General features: G+C 27.7%; 1 protein-coding gene across 4 annotated transcripts in view; it reads right to left on the reverse strand.

Moving 5' to 3' along the window:
• The window catches only part of LOC117173991 (cell division control protein 12), a 154356-nt gene that overhangs the window by 30251 nt on the left and 102266 nt on the right, over positions 1–21839 (reverse strand). For all 4 annotated transcript variants that reach the window (XM_033362679.1, XM_033362678.1, XM_033362677.1 and 1 more), the window contains 10 exons: positions 18206–18574; positions 16803–16994; positions 16220–16281; positions 15325–15513; positions 12031–12202; positions 4062–4169; positions 3771–3841; positions 3559–3685; positions 3203–3455; positions 675–784 (listed from right to left, as the gene is read on the reverse strand). In XM_033362679.1, the coding sequence (XP_033218570.1) occupies positions 675–784; positions 3203–3455; positions 3559–3685; positions 3771–3841; positions 4062–4169; positions 12031–12202; positions 15325–15513; positions 16220–16281; positions 16803–16994; positions 18206–18574 (1653 nt within the window). The remainder of the gene's footprint in view (positions 1–674; positions 785–3202; positions 3456–3558; positions 3686–3770; positions 3842–4061; positions 4170–12030; positions 12203–15324; positions 15514–16219; positions 16282–16802; positions 16995–18205; positions 18575–21839) is intronic.

Here is a 21839-nt window from a genome sequence, read left to right on the forward strand (position 1 = left end):
GGAGGATGAAGTGGTTGAGGAGTGAATAAAGAATTTGGAGGGTATACAAATAGAGGTTATGTATGAGAAGGATGTAGGAGAGGCTTAAAAGATAAATGAAGTTGCTAAGAGAATGTAATAAAGATTCTAAGGTAAGATAGATTGGTTGAGGAGTGACTGAAGAAGTAACAGTGAGTACAAATAGAGCTTATGATGGGAAGGATGTAGAAGAGGATTGGAAGATAAATGAAGTTGCCAAGAAAATGTGGTAAAGATTCAAGGGGAGAATGGATTAGTTGAAGAGTGAATGAAGGACTCGGAGGGGGTAAAAATGGAGGTTATGCATGGGAAGCATGTAGGAGAGGATTGGAAGATAAAGGAATTTGCCAAGAGGATGTAGTAAAGATTCTAGGGGAGGATGGATTGGGCGAGGAGTGAATGAAAGAGTTGGAGAGGGTAAAAATAGGGGTTATGTGAAAATAGAATTAAGGATCTGGATATAAGAACTTAGGATAATAACTTTGCATAGTTGTAAAAAGTAAGGATAAGATCAAATAAAATATCTAGATGGTATTTCGTACGAAACGGAGGTTACAAAAACCCTTAGGGAACACATTATGAATAAACAAGTGACTTATTTTTATTAATTTAATTAAAGTACTATAATATTTTCAATAGTAAAAAATATATAAAACCTTGGCATCACTGCGACTATAATGTTTCTGAGGCATTCCAATATCAAAAATTCCATAATCCATTAGATTGCATTCAGATTCCGAACCTGGAGTCTCTGCTTGATTGCACACTAGAAAATTACAAACAATATCTCATTTAATAACACACACATACACACACACATATATATATTTATTTATTTAATTATTATGTATAATAATCTGAGATTTAATTTTCAACCAGTTGTATTTTCAACAAAAAATATGAAACGTTTTTCAAAAGAGACGAATTTTCAACAAAACAGTTTAATTTTAACCAGAAAATATGAATTTCCAACAAAAAAGGTAACACTTCGAACCACAGAGATGCAGTTTTAATTAAAATGATGAATCTGCAACCAACCTAGTGAATTTTTAGCAAAGCACATTAACTTTTAACTAAATTATTTAATTTTCAATCAAAAAGATCAATTCCCAATAAAAAAATGATAGACGATGTTACAATTAAAAAAGATTTTAATTTAATATAAAAATAAAAGTTGAATTGATTTAAAAAGCTGCATTTTCAACAAAATATTTGAAATCTTAATCAAAACATATTTTAAATGTAAACCAAACAGTAAGAACTTTTTTTCAAAATCAAGTTGCTACCAAAAGAGTGGAATTTTCAAACCAAAAAAATCAACTTTCAACCATATATTACAATGAAAACCAAAATAATGGAAAAAAAATTTTTTACTTTTTTTTGTAAAAAAAATATAGTAAAAATCATTTTGTCGAGAGAGTACGTCGTTTTGTCAGGACAATACGTTGGGCGTCAAATAATGCGCTCAAATAATGCTTATTACAAAATAAAAATTTCTAAAAACTATTAATTTTTTAAGATTCTTTGTTTATTGGCTGACATTTGATATAAATAAGTTTTCTCAGATTTCCCCAGAAAATTCGAAACAAATTTTTAAGATTTCAGATATGTCTGAAAAGTATCTAGAATGTATCGAAGAATTTTTTTTAGTTTACAGGATTTTATCAAATTTAATTAATATTTTTAGTCAGTTTAGAAGATATTCGGGACTGTTCGACACTTGCAAAACATTTGAAAATATTTTATAAACTTTCAGAAATCTTATGAAGTTTTAAAATATTTGTAATCTCTTCAAAACTACTCAAATTCCTAAATATCTTTTAAACTAACTATAATTATTCCTAAAATTGTCTTAAAATCTTCCAGATTTATTTTTGAAAATTTTGGAAATCTTTTGCAATATTTTGAAATATTTTTAATTATTCTCATCTTGAAACCTTTCAAAATATTTTTAAAAAAACTTGAAAATTTAATGTCGAAATCTTCAAAAATGTACAATTTGTTTGAAGTTTTTTTTAATATATTATGAAATCCTTTCAAATAATTTCATGAACTAAATCTTGTAATGTGAAAAATAATTGAAAACTTCAACAGAAATCTGATATTTTCTTGAAACCTTTCAAATGCTTGAATAGCTTCTAAGCTTTTATTTTAAAATATTCAAAATTCTACATTTGGTTTTAAATTTGTTAAAATCCTTTTAAGTTTAAAATTATTTTTATATATTTAAAACTTATGAATAACTCTTAAAATATTTGAATTTTTTCTAAAATTTGGTAATTTTGCAAAATTTTGAAAAATTTAGCGTTAGAATCTCCTACATTATTTTTCTAAATTTGAGGAAATATTTTTAAATGTGACATATTATCTTAAGATTAATTTTTAAAAATAAATAATCAATTTAGATTTTCCCTGCAATTTGGACAAAAAATATTATCCTAAAACTAAAATTTATTCCAATCTTGAAACCTTTTAAAATATTGAAAAAACTTAAAAATTGAATTTCGAAATCTTAAAAAATGTACATTTTGTTTGAAGCTTTTTTAAATCCTTTCAAATTTTATAATATGAAATTTACAATAAAAATTTTCCCGTAGATGAATAATGTTTTTTTATAAAAACTCCATACAATTTTTTGTAAGGGTTTTATAATTTCATATTTTTGCATTGTGTGTATCATTTTTTTAATTTTTAATTTTCAGTGTAATATTTTTAAATTCTCCGATTTTTATTTGAAGACAAATAAAAATGAATAATATGAAATGGAAATATTTGATTGAAAAAGGACTCTATAATTCTGAATACAAATTTTTTAAGTTCAAGCACTTTTGATTTGAAATTGTTCAGTTTTGGACGCTATTATTTAAAAATGATGCAAGTTTAATTCCTTTGCATTCCACTAAAAACATTGATCTTTTTCAAAAATCCAGCTCATCCACAATTTTTAAATTTAGAACGCTTTCAATTTAAAATCGTTTAATATATATTTTTGTTTTAATTTCTTACTCTTTCAATTAAAAAAATGATTAATTATTGTTTCAAAAAATATTAAATTTAATATTAGAAAACTTAGTAAATAATGGAATTTCAAGTCGTTTATATTTTTTCAAATAAAAATCCAAAGACATGAATTTACTGCTAGTTAATTAATAAAACTAATTATATGACAAAATTTTCAACTTACGAAGTCTCTTTTTGGCAAGCAATTGTTCTTCTCTCTGTTTTCTTCTGGCTTGAACTTGTTCCTCTTGAACTCTTCGTCTTTCGTTTTCTGCAATCGCTTGATTAAACTTTTGGCAAAAATGATGGAAAACTCTAAAACACTCTTCAATTTTGAAGGTGTTTGAATCCTCACAAAAGAATTCAGCCAGAGTTCTTCTCACACCTTCTAGCTCTTCCATATCGCTTTTTAATTGGGCCATTTCCTCCTCTGCCATCTAATAAAAAAATTTATTGAATACAACTTTTTTATACAATATTCTAAAATTTTTATCTCTTCTTTCATTCAAATTATTACTTAATCATTTATTGAAATATTACCTGTAAGAATTGGGCCATTTGATCTTGGATGTCGGCCTCAGTGGAAGGCAATTGGATTTGGCTTTTAATTTTCTTTATTTTTGTGTCGAGGCAGTTGAATTCGTTGTTTAATTGCTCTACAGTCGTTCTTTAATAAGGAAAAAAATGAATAATTAATGAAAATAAAATAATATTTCAATGAAAAATTTTAACATCAAGAAATTGGTTCTTACTTGGTGGCTGAATCCAAAGTGTTCATCCCTCTTGCAAAATTAAGCAAGTCCTTTCGTTTTCTCTCAGCTTGCTGCAAAAAAATAAGATTGTACTTTTTTCGAGATTTTAGTTAATATTGATTTTTTATTACCTAATTTTATTTTAAATTAGTTTCTGTTCTTAAATTTATTAGGCTGTGATTTCATAATGAATAGAAATCACACACTTTCCAAAAAATAATATTTTCAACCATTTAAATTAAATTTTAGTTTGATTTGTAATAAGTTCATATAAAAGATCAATTGTTTTACCAGCGCCACATAATGAATGAGATTCATGCCAGGTTTGTTAGCTCGGATTTCTGTCAATTTTTGCAATGACGATAATTTCACTCCAGCTGCATTTCCTGCGTAGCCACCCTGAGAAAAAAATCCAATTTTCTAATAAGAAAATTGATCTCATGAATATTTTCTGAATGAAAAATAATATTTGCCCGGGAGATTAATTTGTCCCATTACATTTTTTACTATACCTCATAATCCCCCCCCCCTTATGAAAAAATATTATAGGAAATTCAGTGAAGTTCTACAATGATTTTTCTATAATGAATTTTTTCATAATTTTTTTTTTGCGATTCCAAAAACATTATTTTAGCGAATCATTATAAAAAAATCGATGGATTTTAAGTGAATCCGTCAGATATCCCAAAAATGTCACGGTATTTAAAAGATTTCCAAACATATCAGGACGTTTTAAGGCTCTTAAAATGACTCGGATTTTCGAGAGATACATAATACGTCAACAAAAATGAATTATTTAACGTAATATTTAAACCACATTATCTAAAGGTAATTACCTCGGCCGAAACAGAGAGATAATTTTGTGAAAAATTTTCTTGTTTTTTTTTTGCAATTGAACATTGAATGTTTTTGCGCCTTTAAAATGCAACACGCTAGCTATTGTGTATGTCAATAATAAAAAGTAAATAATAGTACACAATTTGTATTCTTCTAAAATATAATACTCTCCTTTGTGCTGGATATTCATCAAATATTTCTGAAACCTTCCTGAAGAATCTAGGTAAGTCTATTCAGAAAAGATTAAATTTTTTAAGGCTGTTGGGCAGAAACCCTAGCGAACCGAGTAAAAGGAAAGGATACTCTACAGAGTATCATCATATTATCCACATACCCAGCAAACAAGTTCTATTACTGTTCCAGATCAAAAAAGGAACTGTGTTCTATAATATTTGTTACAAGATGGTGACATAACTGTTCTAGAACAAAAAGGTAACATTGTTCTAGAAAACTGTGACAAAATTGTGGGAGAACAGTTCTCGAACTATCTGACAGCACTGTTCTGCAACAGTTGCTATATTCTTCTAGAACAAACTGATCACAGACGTTCTATAATACTTGTTTCAAGTTTGTTCTAGAACTGTGCTGTAATAGTGTTGTATTGAAGTTCTAGAACCCTGTTGCAAGTGTGTTCTAGAACCCTGTTACAAGCGTGTTCTGTAACGAATTAGAGACAAAGATTAATAACTGTTTAAGAACAGTTGTTACGTTATTGTTATAGAATTGTTCAATCACAGACGTTCCGTAACATTTGTTCCAAGTTTGTTCTAGAACTGTGCCGTAATATTGTTATATCGAAGTTCTAGAACCCTGATACAAGTGAATTCTAGAACAAATTAAGGACAAAAATTAGTAACTGTTTTAGAACAATTTTTATGTTATTGTTTTAGAACTGACCAATCACAGACGTTCTATAACTTTTGTTCTAGAACAGATCGGTTGTCACAGCGTTCTAGATACAACATTTGTAATTGAGTTCTAGAACTGTTCTATAAATGTTACCGATCGATTGTCACAGCGCAGCGTTCTCGATCTGTTACAGATTTGTTATACAACAGTTGTAATTGAGTTCTAGAATTGTTCTAGAAATGTTACAGATCGGTTGTCACAGCGTTCTAGAACTGTTACAGAATTATTCTAGCGTATGGGGGGTGGCATAGTTACTCGCATGTTCGTAACCTGTAACTAACCGGTTCTAGAACAAGTTCTTTTGTGTTCTAGAACGGTTACAAATCTGTTATGTAACTATGTTTACTGGGTAGTATCCCTTCCGTATCATGCACCAAAAATAAAAAAAACTGCAAGGTCAACTTTTAAATTGGTAAAATTCGTATTATAGGTTAACATTCTCATTAGAAGGTCACGGAGTGAGACATATAACGCCTGCTGACGGCTACACTTCAAACGTATCATCTGTAAGTAGCAGTCAACAGGCGTTATAGGTCTTTTTTTAAAACTTGTTACCGTTCCAAAAAAACCTATTGCGATTACGGTCTGCTAGGGAGGTCTAACCTCAAACTTAGATTGCCCCATTTTACTCCAAAAAAAAAGCAATAAATATTTTTTAAATACCACCTGGTAATCTTTTTTTAAACTAGAAACGTGAATGAGGAAGAAAAACCCGTTTACTTAAATAATTTTTGCGTAATATCAAACTTTGTATTTTTCATGTTAATTGAGGTTAACATGCAAAAATTCATTTAACGCACAAATTATATTATTATATTATATATTACTCTATAAGCGACGACGACACGATAATTGCAGATTTTATACGACTTAAAACTACGCCCAGTGACTGCAGCCCGGCATACAAAATAGCTATTATGTTGCATTCTACAGGAGCAAAATCTCAAATTTCTATTATAAAAAAAGAACATTTTTCCAGAAAATTTCTCTTTATAGGCCGACATAGTTGCCTTTAGATTATGTGGTTAAAATATTACAATACATAATGAATTCTTGTGGACGTATTGTGAATCTGACAAAAAACCTTTCCGTTTTGAGAGCCTTAAGGGATTCCAAAAGATTTTAACAGATTTTGAGGAACTTCCATGGAATTTAAGGCTTTTAAAAGGATGTTAAGAGTTTTCCAAATAATTTAAGTAATAAAAAAAAAATCATTAGTTTTTATCAGATATAAAAATATTTTCATAGGTTCAAGAAACTTCGAAACACATCGAGGGAGTTTAGAGGAATTGAGAGATTTCCAAACATTTTCGGGGATTCCAGAGGATTTCAAGAAATTGAAAAATTTTCAAGCTAGTATTTCCGAAGCTTACAAGATATTTCTATTGAACATTGCAAATTAAATTAAATTTGCAGAAATTCCTAGATTTTTCAAGGATTTCAAGGGGTTTAAGAAATTTCAAAGATTTATGAGGATTATAATGATTCTTTAAAGAGAATTTTAATGAATAAGTTTAATTTAGTTTAAATTCCAAATAATTTCTATGGATTTTTTAGCGATTTCGTAAAATTTTATAATAATTTCAGAGGATTTTAAAGATTTCCAAACATATCAGGACGTTTTTGGTGCTACAAAGGATTTTAACAGATTTCGAGGAACTTCTACGTATTTTAAGGCTTTTAAAAGTATTTGATGAGATTTCAACTAATTTCCACTAGTTTCAACTAATTTTAAAAATTTCTTCAGTTTTCAGGAGATAAAAAATGTCTCCACAGATTTCAAGGAATTTGGAAAGAGATAAGATTAGGATCCATATGACTTCTGGGGGATTTTAAAAAATTCAATGGATTTCGATAGACTTTAACAAAGTTCAAATATTTTTCATATGAAATAAAATTTAATTTTAAGAGATTTGTAAAATATCAAGGGACTTTAGAGATTTTTTGCGTGTAAAGTTTATTTGGACTGAATCGCTATTATTGTGTAGTTCCATATGTGAATATGAATGGTATAAAATAAATGGTTCCTTTGTAGCTTCTCTGATGACAGGGTAGCTGTTTTAATCAAAGAAAAAAATTTCCGGTCATTTCTCGGTTTTTTTTCACATTCCGCAAACATTTTTCAAGGTCAATGAAACTTGAAAATCAAATTCTGAAGCCAAAAAAGTATCCATTTGAAGTAATAAAAACTGAGCTGCAAATTAAAGCACTCAAAGACAAATTGAATTTGAAACTTTTAAAAATAAAGTTTTAAATTTATATTTTATACGTATAAAATGAAAACTAATCCTTAGAATGGTTCAAAATTTTATTTCAAAATCTTAAAACATTTGCATTTTGCTTCACATTTTATCGAATTTTCAATTATTTTTAACATTTTTTCAGAACTTTTAAACATCGTTGAAAATGATTCGAATTTTTCCTGAAATTTTGTTACGAAAAGAATTTTTAATTTATTTTTTTATTTTTTCAAAACTTCTAAATATTTCTTTAAGTCACTCGAATTAATTTTAAGAATTATAGGTGTCTAATTGAATTTTCTTAATTAAAAATGTCAAATTGAATGTTTTAAAAATGGAATATTATAGATTAAAATAATATTTGAAGTTTAATAAATGCTTTTGACTATGAATATCTTATTTGAAAGGTAGTTTTAAATTGAAAATAGTTTATAAAGTTTTAATCAGGGTTTTATTGCTTAACTAATGAGACAATTTTTAACGTTAAAATTTAGAAATTCAAAAATTTTCACCTGATTACGAAACGTCTTGTAAAATCAATTATTATTCAATTTTTAAATATTAAATACAATTTAATTTTAAAAACCATTATTTAATGTACATTCAAAGTTGATCCATTAAAAATTGTTTTAGAAAAAATCTCCGATTTTAAGCCTCTCTAATTTTTAATTGTTTAAGTATTTAAAACTGCATTTTAAAATTCTTTAAATTAAAATCTACTCTGAAGATTTGAAAATCTAAAGTGGAAAAATTTTTAAGTGAATTATTTTCGAATAGTGCATTCTAAACTAAATGATTTAATAATTGAGAAAGATAACAATTTAACTAATTACTTGAAAAAACGGTTGAAATCAAAGTTGGACAGATTTTTTTCTATAAATTTGTAGTTCCCGATCGAAAAAGAAATTCACTGTCATTTCCCGGTTTTTCCCGGCTACATAAAATTCCGGTCATTTCCCGTTTTCCCCGTTCAGCGGCCACCCTGAATTTTTACATTAATTCCTTCAATATTTTTGGATTAATTATTCCAGTGCTGATTATCCTGTAATTGTTTTCCATAAAATGCTTGTCTATAATAAATTTTTAAATAATCCATAAAATCGATGGGCTTTGGTGTAGGGGATACCGCCCTACAGTAGATTAACATTAATTTAAAATACTAATTTACGTACAAAAATGAATTTAATCTAATTAACATTTAAGACATGATACGTGATAGTATATTAAATTGAACCGCTGGCAACCAAAAGGGGACACGGCCGAATTCAGCCTGAGAAGTATTGTCCTGAGTGTCAATTTTAAAAATCTTTCTAATTTCAATTTTAAAGACTGATACTTGTAGAGAATTTTAAGGCGCATCTTTTTTTCTCTTGCAAAAATTTATAGGTTTTGTAGTTTTGGAGATAATTGGTAAAAAGTGGATTTTTTGAAAACGAAAAATTCCAATCTTTTTTCACTTCAACTCGCGCTAATTTAGCCAATTTTCATCATTTCCTGATTTACCCAATACAAAGTACGTGTTTAAGTCTTCTGAAACTATCTAAGAAAGCTAAGAAAGAAAAACGAGAATATTGTAATAAACAAAAAAGTTATTAATTTTTTTTTGAGGCAATGCAAAAATCAGGAATTTTAACCTTCAAGCGCCTCGTTTAGCGAACGAATTTTAAGCTACGAAAAGCTTTCAGTGAGAAAGTTGTTCATTAAGGTTCAAAGAAGTTTTCTGGAAAGTTTTAGATCAATTGGATTAATAGTTCAAAAATTATGAATGTTTTAAAATCCAAGCGGTAATCTTGACGCTGCCCAAAAACGTGCCTGGCCGGCTACGTACTCGCTGCAGCGAACAACGTGAAGGTCAAGTCAATCTTACAAAACAAATGCACAACAGTAACTCCAAATATTATCATTAAAATAATTTAATTATTAAACATTTAACATATAATATTATGCATATTATTGAACAAGAATAAATTAATCAAACAATATTTTATTAGAAACTACTTTTAGTCATTTTCGTCACTCTCTTCAGTTTCTTCGGCATCTGGAATCTGAAATTGTACTTTTAAAAAATATGATTCGAAAAATTCTTTTCCTTTAGCGCTTAAATACTGGAAGAGATTTTTTACATCCTTTATTTTGGCAGCTTTTAATCCAATTTGGGGCGGAGGACTTTTCAAAAGATTTTCTAGTTTAAGCGTAGGTTTAAAGAAAAAAGTGGTTGAATTTTGCAACTCATAGTTGTCAAAAACATCCACTTTTCCATCAGGAAAAACATCCACTTTTCCATCAGGAAAAACATGCAAAACGAACGCTTTGTTGATTTGGAAATTTTTTGGCTTTCGCATTTTGCCTTTGAAACATTTTTCAAAATCCTGCAGAAGATCTTCACACTTCTCAACCATTGTGAATGAAGGTGAACGAGCATTGCGAATCATTTCTACATATTCAGCTTCAGTTTCAATTCCTTTTAATTTTTTCAGCTTTTGCAAATATGTGCCAAAATTCCTATCGCACTGGCAATAGGAATGGCCTCGAACTGGAAACACATATTTAATCTGGCTTTGCAAATAAATGGACAATAAAACCAAAAAATGAAACACTGTGTAGTTTTTATTTTGTCCCGAACATGAGTCTGAAAATAATGTTATGCAGTTGAACTTGTCTTTAGCAAATTCTTTTAATACCGCGTATTTGATAAAACTGCAAACAGAGTTAGCACCCTTCTTTACAATTCCCTCAAGAATAGGGAACACATGTAACTCTGGTTCGTAGTATGTACATGTACGTTAAATAGAAAAAGCCATGCTAAACGTAAGTAAAACTGCGCGGACATGGGTATTTTTGGTAGTGGCAAATTCTGTGCAAAATCAAATTCACAGCATAGACTATTATTTTCAGAGAGTATTTGCTTTTTTAACTTCAAATAAATTTCAGCATTGTTTTTGTGATTAATTACTTCTTCGTTTACCTCTCCATTTGTCTCGTTTTTGTAGCAAGTATTGCACACGTCAGTTCTAGGTAATTTAAAACTGAAGCCAACATTTCGGTTAAAATACTTAAAATAAACGGTTTCACTTATTGTCAATTTAGCCCCAGTTTTTTCTTTATAATATTTTCCGAATAATTTGTAAAGTTCTACAAGATTTAATGAAGGATTATCAAAATATTTTAGTTCAGTAAAAGAATTATTTAAAAAATCAAGAATAAAAAAGTCATAAAATATTAAATTTATGATTAAAATTTATTAAAAAATTGTATTGACGGTTTCCAATCGTACCTGATTTCTGGAACATTTTTTCTTATTTTTAATTCACGAATCTTCATTTCTATTTCTTTTTCTACCTTGTTTCATTTTAATATCTTTTTCTTTTTAATTAATATTCTCAAAAATATCTCAAAAATCTCAATAATCTCAAAAAATGCTTTTCCAACTATCATAAGAAACAATCACTTCGCTGATTCTATGCTTTATTTGTAGAATTTCATTAAGATGACAAAAAAAGTTACTGTTGTGCATTTGTTTTGGCAAGATTGACTTGACCTTCACGTCGTTCGCTGCAGCGAGTACGTAGCCGGCCAGGCACGTTTTTGGGCAACGTCAAGATTACCGCTTGGATTTCAAAACATTCATAATTTTTGAACTATTAATCCAATTGATCTAAAACTTTCCAGAAAACTTCTTTTAACCTTAATGAACAGCTTTCTCACTGAAAACTTTCCGTAACTTAAAATTCGTTCGCTAAACGAGGCGCTTGAAGGTTAAAATTCCTGATTTTTGCATTGCCTCAAAAAAAAAATTAATAACTTTTTTGTTTATTACAATATTCTCGTTTTTCTTTCTTAGCTTTCTTAGATAGTTTCAGAAGACTTAAACACGTACTTTGCATTGGGAAAATCAGGAAATGATGAAAATTGGCTAAATTAGCGCGAGTTGAAGTAAAAAAAGATTGGAATTTTTCGTTTTCAAAAACTCCACTTTTTACCAATTATCTGAAAAACTACAAAACATATAAATTTTTGCAAGAGGAAAAAAAGATGCGCCTTGAAATTCTCTATAAGTATCAGTATTTAAAATTGAAATTAGAAAGATTTTTAAAATGAACACTCAGGACAATACTTCTCAGGCTGATTCCGGCCGTGTCCCCTTTTGGTCGCTAGCGGTTCAATTTATAATTTATTTATAATCTCCCCTACACCAAAAATTTAAGTAATTAATTCCTCGAAATTGCCTGAAAACAAGAGTATAAATAAAATTTTATTGTTTCTAAATTTCCTACCGAATTGAGAAAGTTTCCTGCAACGAGAACCATGTAAAGAACCTCTTGCAATGGTTTGTTCGTCATCAAATCCTCGCCAGCGAGAATCATAGAATTGATGCTGGGTGCAAGGTAGCCCATATTTGCAGCAAATTCCTCCTTGAGCAGCATGCATTCGATTCGTAATTTATAGCTTTAAAAATAATTATAAGGTATAATAAATTAATACAAAATCTACAATATATGATGAGGGTGTCTACTCAACTCCTGAAAAAAAATCCCCGACAATTCCAGGTTTTTCCAGGTATCTCTAGATTTAGGATTTTTTACTTAAAAACTGTTTTTTTCATTGACGAAAGTAACTTTATTGTTGCATAAGTAATTTCTTAATGATACAAGTTTCTAGGGATTTAATTAAAATATTTAATTTAGAGAGCTTCGAGAAATCATATTAAAAGATAGTTTGAATATATTATCAATTTATTAGCACAGAATAATTAAATAAATATTACCACGAACAATATCAAGAATTTCTTTATTTCTCTGCTAAAGTCCATGGATTTGAAAATAAATTTAAAAAATGTGTTTTATCTTTATATACTTACATTTTAGTGCCTATTTAACATATAATAATAGGTTCAATAAAAGATTTTTTACAAGTGAGTAGACACCCTGTAAAAATAAGGGATGATAAGGAGATTTTTCACACAAATAGGGAAATATTATATTTTATGTTCAAACCTCTTCAAATTCATTACGTTTTAAGTAAAATTATTGCATTTTGAAAAAGATAGATCAATTTTTAATTAAAAAGGTACATTTTCAACCAAAAATATTAATTTTCTACCAAAAAGGCGAATTTTCAATAAAATAATTAAATTGCCTAATCAACAAATCATTTTTCAATCGAATAGTAGATTTTAATCCAAGAAGATGAAGTTTCAAATAAAATGATAAATCTTTAACTACAATTGTTGAATTTTCAATCCAAAAGATGAATTTCTAATTAAGAAAATTAATTCTCTACCAAAAAAAGTGAATTTTAATAAAAATACATAAATTTTCAACTAAAAAAGATAACAACTCAAACAAAAATTAAATTTTCAGTTCAAAAGTTACTTTTCATTCAAAGAGATGAATTTTCAGCTGAAAAGATGGAATATTTAACTGGACTAGTTCAATATTCAGTTTAAAAAATTAATTTGCAATAACAAAACGAGTGTTCAACCACAAAGTTAAATTCTCAATTGAAAAAACTGATTTTCAACCACAAAAAAAAAGAATTTTCAACAATGAAGTTACATTGTTAACCAAAGAGATGAACTTTCAATTTAAATGATGAATCTTGAACCTCAAGAAGAATGAATTTTTAACAAAAAAGTTTAGTTTTAAAACAAGTAGTAGAATTTTTAAATAAAAATATTGAATATTCAACTGGACTAGCTTAATCTTCTGTTAAATAATTATTTTTTAACAAAAAAAAACGAGTTTTCGACAACATACTTAAATTTTCAGTTAAAGAAGATTATTTTAACCCAAGAATAAATTTTCAACACAATATATGAATTTTCAATCAAACAGTTGCATTTTCACTAAAAAAGATACGTCTTGAATAAAAAAATAATGGTTAAATTTTCATTTAAAAAAATTACTTTTAACGATAAAAAAAATTTGAATCATTTGAATTGAAAGCAAAAAAAAAGAGTTTTTTTCAAAATAGATAAATTATCAACAAATTAGATAAATTTACCAGAAATATGATTAATTTACTATAAAAAAGACGGATTTCAAACAAAATTGTAAAGTTTTCAAGCTAAAAAGTCCAATGTTTCAGACAAAAGTGGACTTTTTAATCAAATAATAATTAAATTTTTAGTTTTAAAAATTAATTTTCAAACAAAAGAAAACGAATTTTCAACAAGTTGAATTTAATCAAAAAGTACAAAAAGCTAAATTTTTAATAAACAAAAGTTACTAGCCAAAAACACGAATTTTTAACAAAATACACCAATTATCTACAAAACAGTTGAATTTTCAACCCAAAAGTATAATTTTTTAATCGAATTGTTAATTTTTAATCTAATAGTTGAATTTTTAATAAAAATGTTAATTTTCAACAAAAAGTTAAATTATCTACCCAATTAGTGAATTTTCAAACCAGAAAGACAAATTTTCTACAAAAAATTTAATTTTCAAATAAAATAGATTGATTTTTAAATAAACATTTGCATCTTTAAGCATAAGAATAAATTTTCAATAACAAAATATTGATTTTCAACAAAATACATGAATTTTCAAGCAAATAGTTACATTTCCAACCAGAAGAAGCCAATTTTTGATAAAAAATATTTATTTTCATATAAATATGAAATAGTTGCATTTTTTATTTAAAAATAAATTTTCATTCCAGAAAAATTAATTTCTAACGAAATAGTTAAATTTTTAACGAAAGAGATGAAATTTTAACTAAAATGATGGATGTTTAACCAAAAAAATTAATTTCCAATAAAAATATTCAACATTCAACCAAATAGTGGAATTTTCAGCCAAACAGATAATTTCTTTATCCAGAAGATTAATTTTCTATCTAAAAATAAGAGTCTTCTACAAAATGCATGAGTTTTTAACTCAAAAATAGAAATTTAAAACCAAAAATGGAATAGTTAAATTTGTAGAAAAAAAATAATTGTTCAACAAAAATTGAAACAAATTTTTAACAAAATAGTGAACTTTTTAACCAATAAGATGAATCTTCAAACGACAAAATTAGTTTTAGGGTTTCGTAGCCCCGGGCAGAAACCTTTATAATTCGGTCCAGTATCCGTCCGTCTGTCCATCCTTCTTTACTTTGTTCCAAGAAGGAGAAGTCAGGGGAAGTAGACAAAGTGAGAAGAAGTAGGATAAGCGGGGGGAAGTAGGTGAAGCGAGGGGAAGTAGGAAAAGCGAGGAGAAGAAGGAAAAGCGAGAGGAAATAGGAAAAGTGGGGGAAAATTAGGGGAGTTAATTAGGGGAAATCAAGGGAGGGGAAGAAGTAGAAGTGAAGGTGAATGAGGGTAGAAGCAGTAGGTGAAGGGATGGGAAAACAGGGGAGGAAAAGTAGGGGACGTGAGGGGGCGTAATTAGGAGAAATGAGGGGAAATTGTAGGGTAGAGAAAGTAAGGATAAATGTGGAGGAAGTGAGAAGTGGAAGTGGGGATAGAATAGCGAAATATTTCAAAACATTTCAGGAATTTCCAGAATTCTAAAATACGTCGAAATAGTCAAATGAAACAACAGTCAAAGTAGAATTTCATATTTTCAGGGTGGTGTACTTACTTTGGCACTTGAATGAGTTGCAAGAAAAATTTCTCAGCATTTCCGAGTTTCGACTTGTCGCCGTCGAAACTTTTGAGCATTTCGAGCTCGTCAACTTCCGGCAAGATTTTTAATAAACCTCGAAGTTTTTCCGCTCCAATGTCGTCATGACCTCCATCCTTAATCAACTGGATTATATCCTCGTTGGAACTATTTAATTAAAAATATATTCTTTTTTTTTATCTTTTATTATGTTCTAAATTAATTAATTAAAATATTAACACTTTTTTCAAGGAGTCGCCTATATATCACGTAACACTTTTCGTACTAATTAGGGGAAAAAACAATATAAGAGGAAAAGAGGGGAGAAGAGTGTAAAAAAATTTATTTTGTTTTTCAAAAAATTAATGGTTTTTTTTTGTATTTACTTAGTAAAATAATTTTCACAATTTTTCGAGAAGCATTTTTTTCTAAAATTATTTTTTTTTCGAATGAAAAAAAAACTATTTACGTGAATATATCTTTCAACTTAGTTCTTTTTCACTTAAGAATCGTCAAGAAAATGAAGATTAGCATCATTGAAAGTTGTACAATTTCTGTAAACAAAACGAAGAAAGATACGTGGAAGCTATTTTGGTTAAAAATCTAAAAAAAGTGTTCAATTAGCACAAAACAAAAAGAATGTAATATTTCTGTTGCCATTTGGAAAAATTCTTACTAGATCAAAAATGATTTTTTCTAAAATATGATTTTATATTATTATTTGTAATTGGAAGCTGTACACATAAAAAATTGAAAATAATTTTGGGACACACAAAAAAGTTCATTTATAGTGGAAAAATCAGATTACTGAAAGTTACGTAAAAATGAGGGAGGGGGAGGAAACAGTAATTTTCATTTCGAAACTAACTCCTACCTTCTAAACTGTTTCAAGAAAATGTTCACATTCAAGCTCCTCTTTCCATCCAGTAAAGCGATCTGCAATTAAATAAAAAGTGTATTACTTATAAATAAATAAATAAAAATAATTTCATCAATACATTCATTTTTTACTTCCAAAATGCTTACCCAAGAACTTTGATTTGATTCATGTAAATCTCATCAAAAGACGTATTTTTTCCATTTGAACATTTTCTCCCAAATTAATATTTATCGGAAAAAAATACATTTTTAGATACATTAGAGGGGGGGGGGGTATTTTTAATCAGGAAATTTTTTTATTAATTAGTAGCGGGAATGAGGAAAGAGGAAGTAGGGGAAATAGAACAGAGGAGGGGTAAGCGCAGGAGAAGTAGGCGGGTGCGGAGAAGGGAAGTGTAGAAGAGGAAGAAGGAGAGGGAAATTAAAGTACAAGGTTTCAACAACTCAGTCAACATGTAAAATTGTATAAAAAATATAATAAAAATATATAATAATAAATATAAATAGTATAGATGATAAATACAAATTAATAATGTAAAAAAATAAATATAATAAAAAATATGATATAACAAAAATACCTCGGTAGGTTCCCGACGACGTCTTTCAGCATCTACCCCAGTTCCAAAATTGGAAGAACAGGTCGTAGGTGGTAAAATAGGGGGCATTTGTTGACAAAAAAGTCCTTCCATTTCTGCCCAATCCAAATCGGCCATTGGAGAATTTTGATGTTCATTTGCCACCAAGGCCCAAATATTTCGTTTTCCAATGACCTGGGGTAAAAATACATTAAAAATGAAAAAAAATTACAGGGTTGTTACAAAATACCAATTTCGAAATTTCCTGTCTTTCCCTGATTTTTCCCTAACCGTTAGAAATTTTCCTTTCAGGTATAAAAACAACCTCACACCTCGAAGGTCAATAATATTAATGGATGACTTTTCAACCAAAAAGATTATTTTACAACTAATAAGGATTAATTTTTAATCAAATAGTTCAGTTTTCAATTCAAAACGATAAAATATCAAGAAAAAATAGCATAATTACATTTTCAGTTAAAAAGTTGATTTTCAACCAAAAAGAAAAAGGGATTTCTACCACAACAGTTAAATCAACAGTTAAGTCAACAAAAATGTAATAGTTGTTGCTTCAACACAAAAAAAAACACTTTATTTTAAATTAAAAAAAGGTAAATTCATTTTAAAATTTTCAAGTCAAAAGAACGAATTTTCTATAAACAATTGCATTTTTAACCTGAAAAGATGAAATTTTAACAAAAGATTTAATTTCTAATAGAAGTATTGGATTTTTAAGCCAAACCCCGATTTTCTCCGTAATAGTTGAATTTTCAACCTAAAAATATGAATTTTTAAACTAAAAATATGAATTTAATACCAAAAGAATTGAATTTTCAATCCCTGAAAGGCGGCGAAAAAATAATTACATTTTCAACCAAAGAAATGTATTTTCAATTAAAATGATAAATCTTTAATAAAAAAAAAAGTATAAAAAAAGTGGAATTTTCAACAAAAAATATAAATTTTCAACCAAGAAGATTAATTTTCTACCACAGGATTTAATTTTTTGTTAATAAATGAATTTCTAAAAAAACAGTTCAATTTTCAACAAAACAAAAAACAATTAATTTTCTAACAAAAGAGACGAATTTTCGATTAAGAAATAAATAGAATTTTTAACACAATACATGAATTTTCAATAAAACAGTTAAATTTTTAAGCAAAGAAATGAATTTTCAACTTAAATAATAAATCTACAGCCAAAAAATGAACTTTCAAGACAAAAGTCAAAGTTTTGACCAAAAATATCAAGTTTTAACCAAGACGAATCATTTTCTATCAATAAACCTATATTTTTTAAATAAGGGTTCTCTGCATAAGTATAAAACATTTTTAATAAAAAACAGGGGTTGATTTTTTAGAAATAATACAGGTATAAAGTGTAAATAATTAAAAAATCAGTTGACCTTGTGATTGGGTATTTTGTTCCAGTTGATAGTCTTCATTTTCGTCTTGGGGGTGGGAATCTCCTGCTGGGGGAGGAGTTTCGCATTATTGCTTGGGGGTTCAGGAGTTGGAGCCCTAGTAACGGCTGGAACGTGTAGGGGTGGTGGAAGGGGTGGTTCCATCGGGTCATCGGGAGGGGCAATTGGGATGAAAAGTGGTGGCGGGGGTGGGGGTGGCAAAGCGAAGCTGGTGGGGGGACTTGGGGGTGGTGGGGCTGCCGGCACGGGTGGCGCTGGCGGCGGTGGAGGCGGCGAACTCGTCGGCACTGAAGCCTTCCGGTTGGTACCGCACGTCTGATCCGCCACTCGACAGTGGCAGCATAAGTTTGTCTGAAAATTATTTTTTTTACAAAATCAAAATCATTATAATTACAATTCATAATTGTCATTTTAAAACATCATAAAATCATTACTTAGAACATAATAAATACATTTCGTTTAGTAAACATTAGTTTACAAATTATAAATGGAACCTCGCAGTCGATAAAGCATTTTTATACTCCCTTAATATAAATTACTTGAATAATAAGAAACAAGAAAATGTAGAATAGAATCAAGCAAAATGAATTTTCAAACCAAACAAAGCAATTTTCAAAAAAACAAAAAATTAATTGTATACCGAACAGTTACATTAACAAAGAAATATTTGAACTTTTAAGCACAAGTAATAAATTTTTAACAAAATATTTGAAATTTTAATTAAATAATTAAATGTTAAAAAAACGAATTATTTTGAAGACAGTTGACTTTTCAGCAAAAATGTTAATTTTCAACCAACAAAGATGACTTAAAATTAGTTGAATTTTTAACCTACAGATCAAAAACAGTAGAATTTTCAAGCCGAAAATCGAACTTTTTTAGAAGGTCGTTAAATGTTCAAAATAAAAGTTCATTTGCGACTAAGATAATCCATCAAAACAAATGAATTTTCAACGAAGAGTTTGAAATTCAACCTAAAAGATGATTTTTTAAACAAGAAGATTAATTTTCTAAACATTCAATCTTAAAATTTGTAGCCAAAGAGATGAATTTTTGGCAAGAAATATTTCATTTTTTTCAAAGGAGTTGAATTTTTGACCAAAAAAGATTACTCCATCAAAGAAGTTGAATGTTTAACCAAAAAAAAAATTTTTTGATCAGTTTAATTTGACTAAAAAAACGAATTTTGAACCAAATAGTTGAATTCTCAATAAAAAATGTATTTTTAATAAGCGAGATTAATTTGTTGACCAATTATTTGATTTAAAAAAATGGAAAAATGTGATTTTCATATAAAAAAAAACTATTTTTTTAGCAAAAAAAATGAAATTTCAACAAAAAAGTTACATTTTTAAACCAAGAATTGAATCTTTAAAAAATGAAGTTTTAACAAAGTCTCATTTAGAGTCAAAAAACAAATTTCTACAAAACAGTTAAATTTGCAACCAAAAATAGGAGTTTTTAACAAAAAAGATCATTTTAATACAAATAGTTCAATTTTTAATCAAGCAGTTGGATTTGCAACCAAAAATATGAATTTTTAACAAAAAAATTAATTTTTTACCAAATGGTAGTTTAATTTTTCACCAAATAATTGAGGTTTGAAGCCAACAAGACGATATTTCTACAAATCAGTCGAATTGTTAAATCGAAAATATGAAATTTCAACTTAAATAATAATGGATATTAAAGTAAAAAAGAATGCTTTTTTAAATAGTTTAACTCTCAATTATAAGTATAATAAAGATTTAGATCTCAAATAAAAATCATTTGAATTCAATAAAAAAAATCGAATTTTCTACAAAATATAATACAATTTCCAACCAAATAGTAGAGTTTTCAACTAGAAAAGATTATTTTTTAATTAAGAATATAAATTTTCAAACAAGAATGAAATGGTTATATTTTTAGTTTGAAAAATCAATTCTCGACAACAATTTTTGTTTTACTCGTAAATTGTTGAATTGTGATCAATTTTTTACTAAGCTTGTGAGACTCTTAGAAAAATTAATTTTGAACGAAAAAGCTCAACATTCAATATAAAAAGATGTCTTTTTAACAAGATAGTTAAAATTTCAACAAAAATAATTATATTTTCAACCAAATAGTGTTTTAATCTCAAATAGAAAACAGTTCAATTCATCCAAAAAAAGGCCGATTTTCAGCAAAATATATGAAATTGCAAGCAAATAGTTAGTTTTTCAACCAGAAAAGATCATTTTTCAATTAAAATGATAAATTTTCATTTAAAAATGGAATAGTTACATTTCTAGTTTAAAAACATCATTTGTCAAACAAAGCAGATGAATTTTCAACAAAACATTAAAATTTTCGTATAGTAAAGATAATTTTTAAATAAAAAAAAAATTGTTACCAAAAAGTGGAAGTTTAATTTTTTTTAGATCAGGTTTCCTTGAATGCCCATGTTTTGAAAAATCCGCAAACTTTATTCATATTTATTTATTATATTTAAAAGTATTTCGAACTAAATGCAATAAATAAATGTTTTTTCCTATAAAAAAATGTATACATTGATTTTCTAAGAGTAAAAATAGAAATGGTGACATATGTAAATGAGGTTTAATTGCACAGCTCATTAGGTCTTGAATCAGTGCAAAGAATTTATTTTTAAAAGACGTTTTACCAAATTGAAGAAATTCATGACGCTCTTCCTTAATTTCCTTCAAAGGAGGCGCTCAAGGTTTACTCGTAAAAATGACTCAACCGTATTTTTTTCAGTACATGGGACTTGTATGGAATGAAAGGTTTTGCGGCGAGTTCAAGCGAGAATCTGGGATTTTACGATTGAAATTAAGTAAATAAGAGTTCTGCTTTGTATTTTTTTTTACCCATTCGATAAAATTGAAATTATTTATCTGATTGCTCTTTATGGACTTTAAATTAGTTTTTGTTATTGTCTTGCGAAGGATGAAAGAAATTTATTTTCGAAAATTGAAAATATTAGAGAAATTAAAATTTAGATTACAAAATAATGAAAATTATATATGATAATCGGCGATTCATTTGTAATTTCAAGCTTCAAGATAGGATTAATTAATTTTCAAAGTTTCCAATTAAAACACATAAAAGATTAAAAGTTCTAAGCATCATTTAAATTTAAAGGTTAACAATACAAAATTTCCAATTTTAAAGGGTGAAAACGACAGTGACTTTTTTTAGAGAAATCGCATTTTTTAGTAAAAAAAAATCTATCTAATCACTTTAAAACTCATTTGATACTGGATGATAGGATACTTAGTAATAATCATATTTATCATTTTTAAAATTTCTAAAATTTAAATTATAAATTATGGGTTGGAATGCGCGATTCTAAAACAGTTAAATTTTTTGTAGCAAAAAACTAAAGTTTTTTTTCACAAGCTTCAATTTCAAAATATTAAGTTGTAACTTTCTAAAATTTTGGTACGCAATTTCAAACTTCACAATCTTATAGTTTTAAACTTAAAATTTGTAAATTCTTGGCAATTTAACTATTTAGCCTTTTAAAATTGTAAAATTTTATATTAAAATCATCCATATTAATTTTATAATTTTAGATTTTTAATTAAATGCGGGACGACTGAAAACCCCCTAAAAATCAAATTCGTGAATTTGG

Source organism: Belonocnema kinseyi, chromosome 5, assembly GCF_010883055.1.
Source record: "Belonocnema kinseyi isolate 2016_QV_RU_SX_M_011 chromosome 5, B_treatae_v1, whole genome shotgun sequence".
NCBI lineage: Eukaryota > Metazoa > Arthropoda > Insecta > Hymenoptera > Cynipidae > Belonocnema > Belonocnema kinseyi.